General features: G+C 24.2%; 1 protein-coding gene across 3 annotated transcripts in view; it reads right to left on the reverse strand.

Moving 5' to 3' along the window:
- The window catches only part of LOC129611081 (protein dead ringer), a 114,163-nt gene extending 100,400 nt beyond the window's left edge, over nt 1-13,763 (reverse strand). For 2 of the 3 annotated variants that reach the window (XM_055524015.1, XM_055524013.1), the window contains exon 1: nt 12,154-12,341. In XM_055524015.1, coding sequence (XP_055379990.1) covers nt 12,154-12,210 — 57 coding nt within the window. In that variant the 5' untranslated portion in view covers nt 12,211-12,341. Of the gene's footprint in view, nt 1-12,153; nt 12,342-12,910 lie in introns of those variants that run through there. The other variant, XM_055524014.1, reaches the window with a different exon arrangement.
- Between the last annotated feature and the right edge of the window lie 392 nt (nt 13,764-14,155).

A 14,155-nucleotide genomic window follows, 5' to 3' on the forward strand; every position in this document is an offset into this window, starting at 1 on the left:
TACTGATAAATAAATTTGGATAAAATCACTGGTTGGTAAGCTAGCGCATTTCCCTTCGGAAAGTAAATGAAAATACTTTGACAAAAAAAGAATTTTTCGTTAATTGATTATGAGTACATATACGAAAAGGTCAAATAACTAATGCATACTTTTGGGATGAAAACAACATAATAGCCGGACGATTTCTTAGGTTAGTTAAGAAACAGTTTTCAGTTATCTTTCCGATTTTATAGAAATTTAGCTTACAGTTTTGGAAAAATATATACTATGTCGAAAATTTAAATCTGGCTTATTTTAGAAAAACAATCGCTTAGAAGAGAAGAAAATCTCTTCTGCAAAAATTAATATACGGGGCTTAAAAAATGTTAATATTTTCGACTCTGTATTGTACAGACGTAAATAGACTTTTGTAAACAGAATAATAGGTAAACAGAATTTTGTAAACAGAATAGAGGTTAGAAATAGAATTTTGTAAACAGAAGCAGAAATGAACCCACAGACCGACAAATGCAAACCAATAAGAATATCTTTATCGAACTTTCTTGGAAATATGCTAAAAACATACATTCGTTTACATTAGCTTAATTATTATTGAATAAAATATTATTTAACCAGCATTGTTTTGAAAAATTAAAAATCTAAATATGTATGTGAATAATTTACATGTACATATACATATCTACAAATGTATGTAAATATGTGCATAAATTATGAATAATATTATTATTTCTAGTAAAAATATAAATTTTTGCAATTACTTTTAATTAAGAAAATATTAAAAATATGAAAGCATAAATGCCTTTACACTTCAACTGGTGAATATTCATTAAAATGTTATTAATCATTTATTATAAAACTATGTATGTATATACACAAAGTTGAAAGACAAAATAAAGAATATTGGCAACCTAAATTTTTGCAATAAAAAAAAAAACAACAGAAAAGAAAAACAGATTTATTACAAAATTCAAGAGGGTTGTGACCTTTTTTTTTAAATAAAATGTGCCATCATACAATTAATTTTGTTTTTAGCCCAGAAATTAAGAATAGAATTAAATATATGTATGTATGTATGTTGTAAATTATTTTAATATTTCTGAAAATTGAAAATTTTCATATTTATTCTTACTGGCTGCTGATATAAAATTGAATTCTGTCAAAAATATTTATTAATTTTTAAAATAATTTATATAAGAATTTTCAATAACCCCAAATATATTTTGTTGTTGTGGTTAATAGTATTTCTAAAAGGCAAGAAAATTTTAAAATAGCGTATCAACAATCATGTTGCATATGAAATAAACGATTTAGACTAGAGCACCTATTTAAAATAAATGTGTAAAACAAACATTTATTGAATTTTTAATTGAATGTTTCAAATCTCTTTGTATGAGAAAACCAAAATTTCTAAAATTTAATAAAAACTTTAATATAAAAAGTAATTCAAAATGACGAAATGTGAGAGAGCACTATTTTAAGTGGAAACTGAATACATTTTTCATCTATAATATAAAACATGTTCATGCACTGAAAATATATGTACATATATAAATCGATACTTAAAAGTAAAAGTGAGTCGTAATAACAATTCCAAAATTGTCCTACTTCATAGAATGAAACTTTATTTTTTTAGCTATATCCTTAAAATTACAAATACAATACAAAACCGCTGAAATTCGGAAAATTACGAATGCCATATTGCCAAATTTGAATATTCGTAGTAAAGTAATCATAAATTACGTTCGCATTAACAGTAAATATCAAAGTCTACGAAACAAATAATCACATGTAACAAGTAACTTAAAGAGAACGGTCATTTTAAATTCTTTAAGTTTGAATTTTTTTTTTGAGCTTGAATTCCTCCAACACAGCTTTACCAAGAAGGGGAATTAAAAAAAAAATAGTTTTTTCACTTTGAAAAAATATCCAAAAACTAAAAAAAGTTCAAAACCCCGCATTTAAAAAAAACTTTTGTCTGAAAATTATTAACTCAAACAGCAACAAAAAATAACATTTGACAGTTAATATAAAATGCTGATTTTAACAAAAAATGGTGCTGCCATAGGTGACTCAGAATCTCTACAAATATAACTTGAAATCATTCAAAAGTCTACGTTGTAGCTAAGTTCGTAATTCGTAAGATCCTACTAGTGCAATTCATAATAAGGCTGTATATAATATTTAGTAGTACAGAAAACAATAATTACATAATGGAGCCGGAAAATAGTTTCGTTTAAAATCGAAAAACATTATGGAACTAATGAAGTAATATAGATAGAACACCTAGATATTTAGGTGGAACCTAAAACGCGCTGCTTTAAAACCGTGGCTTTGATCTAAGTTGTTTTTAAAAACATTCTCAAAATCAATACCTCTATCTAAATCTAAGCAACGAATGAAACATAATAATAAATATAGAATCTTAGAGTAAACACACTGAATTCTTAATCGTGAATTGCAAATGATTTGTTTTCGTTTGGATTAAATTTTTTGCGGAAAGTCATAAAAACCAAATCTGATAAAATAGTTTCTTAAATGATTAACACGAATATTAAAATTATATATGTCTTTCAATTATTGGGTTTTATGGTACATATATGAATAAATATTTGTGAAAAATGGATAACTTATTGACAACAAATTCAATCGCAAACATTAATGATTACTGTTATAAACTAATTGTATTTTTTATAACACTCTTCAATTTATAAGGAAAAAGAAATAAAAGAACTTTTATTTAAATTTATTATAAGTCTTATTTGATTTTGACTTCATATTATAATCTTTAACTGCGTAAATCTCCAATTGAGGAGAAAATTTTAAGTAAAATTAATTTTTATATGAAAAATGAAACAAAACAAATATGAAAAAAATTTTTTACCATGAATAATTTTGTTAATAAAAGAAAGGTGAACAATATAATAAGCTTATAATTTAACCTCAAATATAAAATCAATTAATTACATCAATCCGACGATTAAATGATGATTTCACCAGATTAAAATGATAAAACTTAATTGTATGGTTTTCTTTAAATTTTACAATTAACACGAGTACGTTATACAATGCGTAAACATCTTGTGGTTTTCTTACAAAATGAAAAATTACAATTAAATACTCATATATACATATATATACCAATGTATATTGTATTCAATTGTGATTAATAACAAATTTTTTGTTTTTATATAATCAAAACAACAAAATTAGATTAATCCTGAAATTTGTATTTTAAAATTGTATAGAGCAAAATCCAATACAATTATACAAAATTTCTATTTCCCACTCAAACTATCACAGTTCCAAATAAATACCCTGAGATTTCTCTCAGGGAGTTGGACGTGAGCTTCCCAACACTGAGAAAACCCCGCCCAAACCATCTGCATCTCTTGACAACCAGAGTGGGAAAGCTACACAGAATATGTATGGCCATCTCCTCATCACCCTGGCAAAATCAAAAAGGAGTCCGATTTTCCCAGTTTGTGGAGGTGATATTTCAACGGACAATGCCCAGTGAAGAGACCAGTAACAGCGCGACACCGATTCCGGTCCATCCCAAGCAGTTCTGAGAAAGATGGAAGAAACAGTTTCGCATTCATTCAATTGAATTTCAGTTAAAAAACTAAAACAACAACAAGAACAACTTATTATTAACTAGTAACTTGGATGTATATTAGGGTAATAAGTAATATTTGAATTTATTGCCTTAAAAATCTAGTTGAAATTGACATAAGGGAATTTCATGCAAACCACAACAGGAATTTTAACTGCCGTAAATAGACGCTTCATAATTAAATAAGAATAAAGGACAATTTTAAATACGATTAAACATTCAAGATCGGCAAAGATCCTATTTTTGATCTTAAAGAACATAATACAGGATTGGCAAAAAAATATTCGAATAGGAATTCTTAAATAATAAATTCTAAAATTTAAATACTTATTGATAATATGAAAAATTTTGAAATCCATTGACAATCAACAGCATGAAAATATCGTATGCACTTGCAGTAGCATCATTCAGCATGTTGTACATCTGGTTCATTTTTATCTCAAAATTTATAAATGGAACATTTCATCAATATTTTCCTGTAGTAAATAAAAAATGCGCGAAAAGTAAGAAAAAAAATCCAAATGGCATTCACTTATCTTTACGTTACTGATTTCGAAAAATAAAAAAAACAAAAAAGAAATTTTCTTTTCCATTCCTTATTGTTTTATGTTTTCTTCTTTTTTCATCTTACCTAGTAAAAATACACTATAGAATAATAATAGTTGGGTGTGAAAACCCATGGCATTATTTTTTTTCTATATAAAAAATTTATCTGATTTTCTGATAAATTGGTTTGGTAGTACAAAACGGCACAGAAGAAAATTTAAAAAATTTTTTTTTGATATCTTTGGGGTTTTATTTGAGTGTTACTTTTTCAACAAAATTTATAGTATACACATAATTTCATATGTACATTCGTATGTATAATTGTTCATAATTGTTTACAATGTGTGTATATTCAGAAATTTTGTGATAAGTTAAAATTCTTGAAATTATGGTGAAACTACGTGGGAAAATATAGTAAAAAATATAAAATGTGTATTATGTAGATACTAACGTATGTATATAAATGCAATTGTATGTATTTATTTGTATATAATAGTTATGAGACGAAAACTGAAATAAAGTTAAGTATATGGGAAAAATAAAATTTTTCTTTTATTGTAAAATTTTTTATTTAATCAACAGGTGATAGCAAGCTTTTTGTTTTCAATCTTGTTTAGGTGTTTATTTGATTTAAAGTTTATCATAAATAAATTACCATTACAGATTTTTATGATTTTAAAAGATTACAGATACTTTTTACATTAAATAAGAAATTCATAAAGAACTTTTCAATTCTGTTAATTGTAATTAATAACAAAATGTGTAAATAAAAATTACATATTATGCCTTAATCTCTAATATTACCGTTGTATATTTATCTTTTATGGGAACAAAAAGTATATCGAGATTTAAATTATTCAAAATCGATAGAGTTATTTGACCAACTTTAAATAATCAAAAATATTTTTTAATAATATTTCTTTAAAGCTAGTTACATTTAGCCTCTTTATTTTTTTAATTAAACTAAGAAAAAAGGCACTAAATCCTACATAATGAGGAATTTAAATGTTAACTTACATACATTTTTCCAAATTTTTTAAATTTTCATAGGCATTGTGCATTATTAAATTTATATCTGGTTTCATATTTATACGATTAAGTTTACATATGATTGATAAAATACAAACAATTTAGAGAACATAGCAACAATTTTACAAATTATTCGATTCAACCAGAAAATCTGAAATTTGCTTTGGAAAGGTAAATTTTGAAAATACAGGGTAATTCAGAAAGGTATTCACCAATATCGTATATTAATTGTTAGAGAATCGAAAAAACTTTTAACAAAATTGGTAGATTTTTAACTTACTCTTCAGATATGTGTTTTGAGCTTAATGTAAAACAATTCTTTGAGTACTTAAAGTTAAGGCATTAAGTTGTTACTCCTTGTACTTTCGCAATAAAAATCATTAAAATTTTGAAATAATATGAAAATTATTAGCAAGCTTTAAGAAGCATACAACGGTTATGTTGCACACTTCAACGTTTGCGCAACATTGAACACAGCGCTAAAATAAGATCTTAAAAAGAGTTTTTATTCCGATTGCGTGTAATTTTTAAAGAACTGTGATTTAAAAAATGATAACGTTTTCTTATTTTTAAAGCAAATGCTTGATATTTTGAATATACAAATTTTTAAGAATGTAAATTAAATTCTGGTTGTGGTTGCTTTTTTAATTAAATTAAATGTGGTTGCTTTTTTATTATTTTATCAAGTTTCTTTAGTGAATTTCTAAACCTATTGCTATTGTTTTTTAAAGTTTCAGTTATTAATTTATTCATCATATTGAAATTTCTAAAAATATTCTAAATTTCGGCTAAACTTCTCGACCTATAAAATAGAAAAACGAATTTGAAACATTTTCACTCAAAATTTTTTAGAAAACGAGTTCGTGAAAAAATTTATCTAGTAAGAAGAACCCGAGGAGGCGTCAAACCTGGATATAATTAAAAAACTACAAAATTAACAAAGTGTTCTAAAACCAACTCAATTTATATTTTTAGTATAACAGCATAACATTTGACGTTAATACTCTTAATTTCTTTATTATATTTTTGTTTTCTTATTTTATCTAAATTTATGATTTTTTAATTCAACAACTCACATACTTGCCTCTCTCTATCGTCTCAGATTATTAACCTTTAATAATAATTTCTTTTCTTCAAAACTATTTTTTTAAAATTAAATAATAATAAAATGATAGAAATATAAAATGGCAAAACGTTAATATTTTAAACAAATAAACATTTCAATTCCTATAAAAAAGAAACACAATTAAACAAAAAAAGACAATTAAAAAAAAGCTATACAAATTTTGTTTGTATTTGAATATTTTCGTTGCGCGTTTTTTTTTTGTATAGGTACGCCTCTTCAAAAACAACAAAAACAACACCGATTTTTACTTTAAAAAACTGTAAAAAGCAAAATATTAAAGATACAAAAACCACTCATCACATAATATTTTTCGAATTCTTCAACTCTTACTCTCTAACTGATGGGCTAACTTACTTTTCTAAAATACATACATACATATATAAATCATTAATGACTAACCTTGCTGATGACAAACGCGTATTTATTTTCATCCATTAAAAATACATACCCGAACAACAACAATAATTGATAGTATTAAAGGTTACTATACAATAATGAAAAAACGAGAAAAAATATAGTTGACTGTGTTAACTCTGTAATACACGTACGAATTTTTTTTTAAAGTTCCGTCAGAGTTGACAAAAGGAATAACTACAAATTCCTCCATGACTCTATTACTAAAGTTTGCCGTGTTAATTTTTCGTATAAAATTTTCATATTCTAGTTTATATATGTATAGCACGACAAAATATTTTGTCAGACAGTATTGCATTCGCGTGACCAAATATTAATGAAATTGAATAGCCCTGTGTTTTCATTTATTTATGCGAAATTAAACTTTATAGTACTGTAAACTTTATAGGTCCCGAAATATAGACAAAGTGTTTGTAAAGGTGTATGGCTACTATCAGAAACAAATATAGTCCTTTCGGTAACAACTGTAAATAATTTTTACAATTTTATCGAAACTTTTACAGTTGCGAAAATTTAGTTAGTGCGTAAGCTTAAACTATTTTTGAGTTTTATCTATATTGACTCAGATTTAGGTGCTAATCAAAAACATATACTTATATGTATGTCTCACACATTTTCTTCTTAGCGTTATAAACGGAGTGATAAATAAATAATACCCTTCAAACATTCATTCGTACTGGTAAAAATATGATTTATTAGTACAGTAACTTTACTATATTTTCCTACTACCATCGTCATTGTTATTATTGTTAAATATTAAACAATCTATAGCACTATATGCAAAAGCGGTTTTATTGAAAAAAAAAAATTTTGAAAATTTAATATTTACTTAAATAATTATATACTAAGTTTATTTTCAAAACTAATAAAATTATGAAAAAAAAGAAGAAGAAAAAGAATAAAGAATTTAACTGTTTAATTTAACAAAAATCAATTGATTCTTCTGAAATGAATAAACGACAGCGCGTATTTCTATAAATAAAAAAAGAATGTATTTTCTCTTTTTAGGTTATTATGGAAAACATTCAAATATTTTCGAATAAAGTTTACCATTGACTGACCTACAAATTTCTAAATAAATTTTAATGCAAATATAGTTTTTATAAAATTTTACTAAAATAAGTTTGTTTCTAATTTTTTTTTTGTTTTTTGATTTAGATTTAGAGAGAAATTAAGATGCCCCTATAAAAACAAACTATTTTAAATTGGTAATTTTTTATGAATAAAGATTTTATAGCGTTAAATGTTTGAATTAAAAAGTTTTGCTGCTACCATATCTAATTTTGTATTAATCGCCAAACGAATTAAGTATGTAGAACTAACTTGGCATTATTAAGATTCCCCACTTGTCCCGCTATAGGAGAATAATGCAATAGCTTTATAGTAATAAATAAACATCTCCCTTCTAAAAGTGAACAAAATTTTCTTTTTTTTAAATTTAAAAAATAAACATTTAGATTTTCTTTACGCAAGTTTAATTGGGAGATGAATGCTACTGGGTACATTGCCAAATGTAAGTTGATAGACATTCAAACTCTTGAATCTAGACGTAATGTTGCATCAGCTATGTATTCTTACGATATTTTGTCTGCGAGATTAAATTGCCCGCTTATTTTAAATTTGTACAATATTTATGCGCCAATTCGTAATGTAAGAGCTTGTCGTTTTTTATATTTAGATCTTCACCGAACTAACTACGGCTTTTCAGAGCCTATAGCAAATTCTCAACATTTATTTAATGTTTGTGCTTCCGAAATCGATTTCCATTGTAACAGAGATAAATTTAAAAGAGAAATCATCAAGTTTTTTGATTAATTTTTTTTTCTTTTTTTTAGTTTTATGTCAAATTGTTACTTATTTTTACAATTATTTTTAGTTACTTACATATATTTTGTTAAGTTTATTCTTTTCTTATCTTATTTTAAGTTAATTATACATCTGAAATCTGTAAAGGAGACTTCCCAATAGATTGAAATAAATAAATAAAAAATTAAATAAATAAAATTTATATTAGGCATAAGTTTAATTACATTTCTAAAAAAAGCCTTTCTGACTTAGTGTTTTCACCAGTAACGAATTACTGCGAATACGGCATTCAATTTAACTGTTAATACTGAAATTGCATAATAAAACTTAAAATATTTCGCATAATTTATTAGATGTAAATACTTGCTTACTTATCGTTTATATGAATGTAATAAAATTGTAACAAAAATGTACCTTTCACACACAAGAAGGACATGATATTTACGTGGGTCGCTTTGCACCTGTCAAAATAGTACTGACTTCTCTTGAAAGGTTACTTTGACAAAAATTACGGTAAATTTGCGGGCAACACAGATTCTTAATATTAATCATTAATGATAACATGCTAATATTCTTATAAATTCAAACACACTTCAAGAATACTAGGCTGATTTCATAACAATTTACAATATTTCAAAAAAGTTAAAAAAGAGCTATTTACAATAAATTTACAGTGTTCAAATTATTCGGAAATCTTAAATTATTTTCCTACTTTAATTTTATGTAGCGATTTTGTGGCTATTTCAATTTTATTTCAAATTCTTTTTAAATAAAATATTAAAAACGTTGTCAATGAATGTTATTTGAAATTGTCTGTGAATATAATATAAAAATTTAAATTTATACATATATTCACCTATATATTGGACATTAATTATCTATTGTGAAGGTTTTTTTAAACAACAAAATATTTAAAAAGCTTTATACGAGCTTCAAAATATACAGAATAGTTAGCATTTAATTACTTACTTCCAAATCTATTGTCTTAATTAAAAGTAATCGAGAACAACTATAAAAAATCGAAACAACTTAACACCTCACTGCGTTTTGCTATTTGAATGAAGAGGGGAAGTTAGCATTTTCGACAGAAATTTTTTCGAAAGCTCTACAATTTGTAAATGTAGGGCTTTGAAAGCTTAATAGCTGTTCTAATCTTACTCTAATTAACATGGAATCAGAAGAACTGTTCAGAAAAATTATATTACATTTCTCAAAACAATTGGAATATACGCATAAAATGCAATTTTAGCACCTTCTCAAAAATCTTCGTACAAGAATATAGACAAACATCACTATGACAATATAGATCAGGCATGTCAAACACGCGGCCTGTAGCTCTTGATCCTGCGTCCCGTTACGATGTTTCAAAATTTTGAAATTTAATTCTTTTAATTTTGTTACAAATATTGTAACAGTCATCAAATTGAAATCAAACTATTTTTATCTTTCCATTTTCTCTTGATATTGAAACACTTGATGCAAATTTACAACTAAAAACGAAATGCTGTGCTTTTCTGTATTAAAACAAAAATTTGAAGAAGTGGAAATTACTAAATTTTGTAATTATTTACATATACATACATATTTACATTTACATATTTGTGTTAAAAATTGTTTTCGATATTAAAAAGTAATAAAACGGCTGAAAGATCAAAATCAACGAAAGATTTCTTTGTATGACTGTATTAATTATATGTTTTAAATTTTTTTAGTTTGCAAATAAAAATATAAATTTGAGTATAATTTGGTGTTGTTTAAGGAACCCTAAAAAGGCCCGTGATGATAAATGAGTTTGGCATACCTGATGTAGACGGTAACATTAACATTTGTTTAAAATCTTTCTTTTTGCAAATTTTTAATATGATTTCTGTGTTATGCGGTAAGTTATAAAATTCTTTTCTCAGAATTCAAACAGAAAAATTTCAATTGCCACTTTAAAACTACTTAAACTTTATCCGATTTGAAATTAAAGAAAGAGAATTGACAGTACATGTCCTTTAAACAGAAAATAAAATTACATAGGTACTTTAGCTGATATAATTAACCATACAATTTCATCATACATGTCAATTTCCTATTCTCATCCTACGGATATGCAATGAGAAACCATATTATAATAATAAGGAAATAGTGTTAGTAAAACAGAATTTTGTTTTTAACTTTGTGATAATGTTTACTATTTTAATGAATGTTTACTATTTATGCTTTAAAGTAAACCAAATATTTTAATCTAAAATTCTTCAGAAAAGAATTACGTGCATTAGAATGCCAATAAATATGAATTAAAATTGTAAAAAGAGAAGTCAATAAATTTCCAATTAATTTCCAATTTAATCCAATCAATTCCTTTATCAAATTTAAAATAAAATTTGAAAGTCTAAAGTTGTATTTGAACAGATTTCTTGTTTGACGTGATGTTCAGATTTGACAAGATATTCGTAATTTTGGACAAGGCCAAAAGTTTTTTGATTAATTGGTTATATCTTTTGAAAAGCTACTTACCAAGCTTTATGTAAAACACACATACATATTTTTACTTAAATGTTTTCATTTTTCAATTTCCGTCGGTTTTAAAATGTTAGATAAATTTATGCAAATTATATTGTAATAATTTGCTGAATTGAAATTATAAATTGTTGCTGAAAATTAAAGGATTTGAAAGTAAAAAAAAGTTTGTATAAAAAACCAGAAATTTAAGACCATATGATTCATATTTTTCAAAATGTTATCAATTCTAATATAAAGCCATGCTTTTAATACTGTGCACTCTATTTCTACAAGCCCTAATTTCACAAAGCCTCTGTCTTAATCGAAATATGTGGCTTGGAAGTTTTTAGAAGCCGATTAATCCTTATAAGTATTAAGAACAATTAATCGATTAGGATACTCAGTACAAAAAAAGGAAAACTATGTGAGCGCCAATTTTTTATTATTATTATGTATATTTACACATAAAATGATTTTACATGTTATAAATTGTCAAAAATACTCAAATGTTACCTACCACACCTAATCTTTCTGATATGAGTTGTAAAACGTCGATTTTCACGCAAAAAAAATTTAACAAATTTTAGTTTAATTCAAGTTTTCCACAACGGAACTGCTATTTAATAAATTATTAATACAAATAAAATAAATAATTAATTGAAAATGGTAAATCAGCTCTCAACAAATTCCAACTGATGTAAATAAAATATTCAAAGACCTCAAAGATGGTCAAAGAATCCTAACAACTTTCCTTAGAATTAAAATGAAGAATTTAAACGAGCCATATAATAACTTTACCAAGAAAATCCTACGATTCAAATAGCTTTTGATACGCAAAATCAAAAGACTCAGAAAAAAAAGTTTCGAATATAAGAGCAATGTAAGAAATTAGCTTCTTATTTAGCAAATGTTATACAAAATCATGTTTATATAAGTACTCAAAAATGAAATTAAAGTGATTCGAATTACACAAAATTTTATGGGAAAAATTTAACTCGAACTTAACTGAATAAAAATGCAATAAAAATTCTGTTTTATTCGTATACAACACATTTCAGTGGAAAAAATATAAGAAAACCAAAAATAAAACAGGAATTAAAATAACAACAAAGACAATACAATAAACACATACCACTGATGATTCTTCCCCGATATCCGAACCACGTCGACGAAGCCTGTTACAATCCATATTTTATTAATGGGATTTTAAATTAAATTTATATTTTAATTTATTTATTCTTTAACAATAAAAATTGTACTTATGTTACTAATAAAATATTATCAAAATATACAATTTTTTAATTAAATTCATTTTATATTATAAAAAATAGTAAAATAAAAAATTATTTACATTTGATATTATTTGTTAAAGTCAAAAAAAAAACAACAAGCGAGAAACACTTTGATCAATCAATAAATTGTAGAAATCCAACAGTTATGGTTATTTAAAATAAATTTTTAAATTGTTAAATCAAATAAATTTATTTTAATTTAAATATTTTTTTTTTCAAATTTTGCAAATATGTACATGTAAAAATACTTATGTGTATTTTTGTTTTCTTTAAAAGAAATACAATTTTTTTCTAATATTATTAAATAATTATATAAATTATTATTTATGAATTTCTTGCAGCATATTGCATACATATATAAATTAATTAAAAAAAATAAAAAATAAATTTTCCAACTGGAAAAATTTCAATTAATTATATTTAAGATTAATTTTTGCATTAATACAAGATAACAAGAAAAATTATTAAATTTTTAATTAAAAAAATTGTTATTATTTAATTAGAATATAAATAATTAAATTTTATTTGCAATTAAAACATTTTGGTTTTAAAACAATCAAAAAATTTTTATATTGAATTTTTAATTTTTTTATTCACCTTTTGCGTATCCAACACTTTTAATATTTTCACTTATTTTAGCTATTTTTTTATATATTATTTATTTAATTAATTAATCTAATGATTTATTTTTAAACATTATTATCATTTTTTTGTAAAAAATAATTAAATTTTTTAAATAAATAATTTCTTTTTTAATTTGTTTGTTATTTTTTTTTTGTATGAAAATAAATATTTAATTAAAATCCTTTAATTATTTGCAACCAGTAGCCTATTATACGAAGTAACAATTGTAAAACGCAGCCACGTTTAATTAGCATTGATGTACATATATGTATATGTATGTAGCTAAGCGCGCATATTAGGTAAAAATTTTAAAGTATTTTTATAATTGGAAAGAACAAATGTTATAAAAGTTTAATTCACTTAAAACAGTACTTCCTTAATCAAACTTCATCTTAAGTTAAAACAAAAATATAACTGTTTAATAAAATAATCACCAAACATAATAATTGTACGTAGATTTATTTATTGTAATTTTTATTATTATTATTGTTTTTATATATAAGAAAAATTCAGAAAAAAATTTTCATGTTAAATTATTTATTTACAGTTAAGAGATAAACACTTTTTGTAACAAATTCGACGAAAAATGAGCAAAAAAAAACAATTTTTTTTTTGTCGTATATCCGCGCACCGTTATCTTTTTGGAATATTTAAAGCGAATAAATGCTCAAAAAAATTTTAACGAATTCCTCGATTGGATCTTTTCCATTTATTAGTCAAACACGGTGTATAACACCAATAAAAGAAAATAAATATTATTGCACACATGCATAATTACTCATAGTGTATGTTTATTATGTGTGTGTATGGACACAAGACTTTATTTTTACTTTTTAGTAAATTTTCGTTTTATTTTATTGAATATTTTTTTTATTTCAATTATTTTTTATTTTATGAATAAATTTTATTCAAATTTCATCCGATGTGTTTTTGCTTTGCTTGAATTTGAATTGCTTAAGTAAAAATAAGCAAAAATAGATATCAAAAATTAAAAACGCATTTTTACTACTACATCAATAACACATACATATACTATCACTACATTTACTGTTACTACATTGTTCATTATACTTTCGTTAAATTTTTTTAATTCAAATACGTGATGTATATTTTGGTTTTGTTATCAGGGCAATGAAGACAACCAATATTATTTTAACTATACTTACATTGTTGTTCATTACCTTTTGTTTCGTTAAGTTTTGTGTTTTATTTTCGGTT

Source organism: Condylostylus longicornis, unplaced genomic scaffold (assembly GCF_029603195.1).
Source record: "Condylostylus longicornis isolate FDR11 unplaced genomic scaffold, ASM2960319v2 ptg000048l, whole genome shotgun sequence".
Taxonomy (NCBI): Eukaryota; Metazoa; Arthropoda; class Insecta; order Diptera; family Dolichopodidae; genus Condylostylus; species Condylostylus longicornis.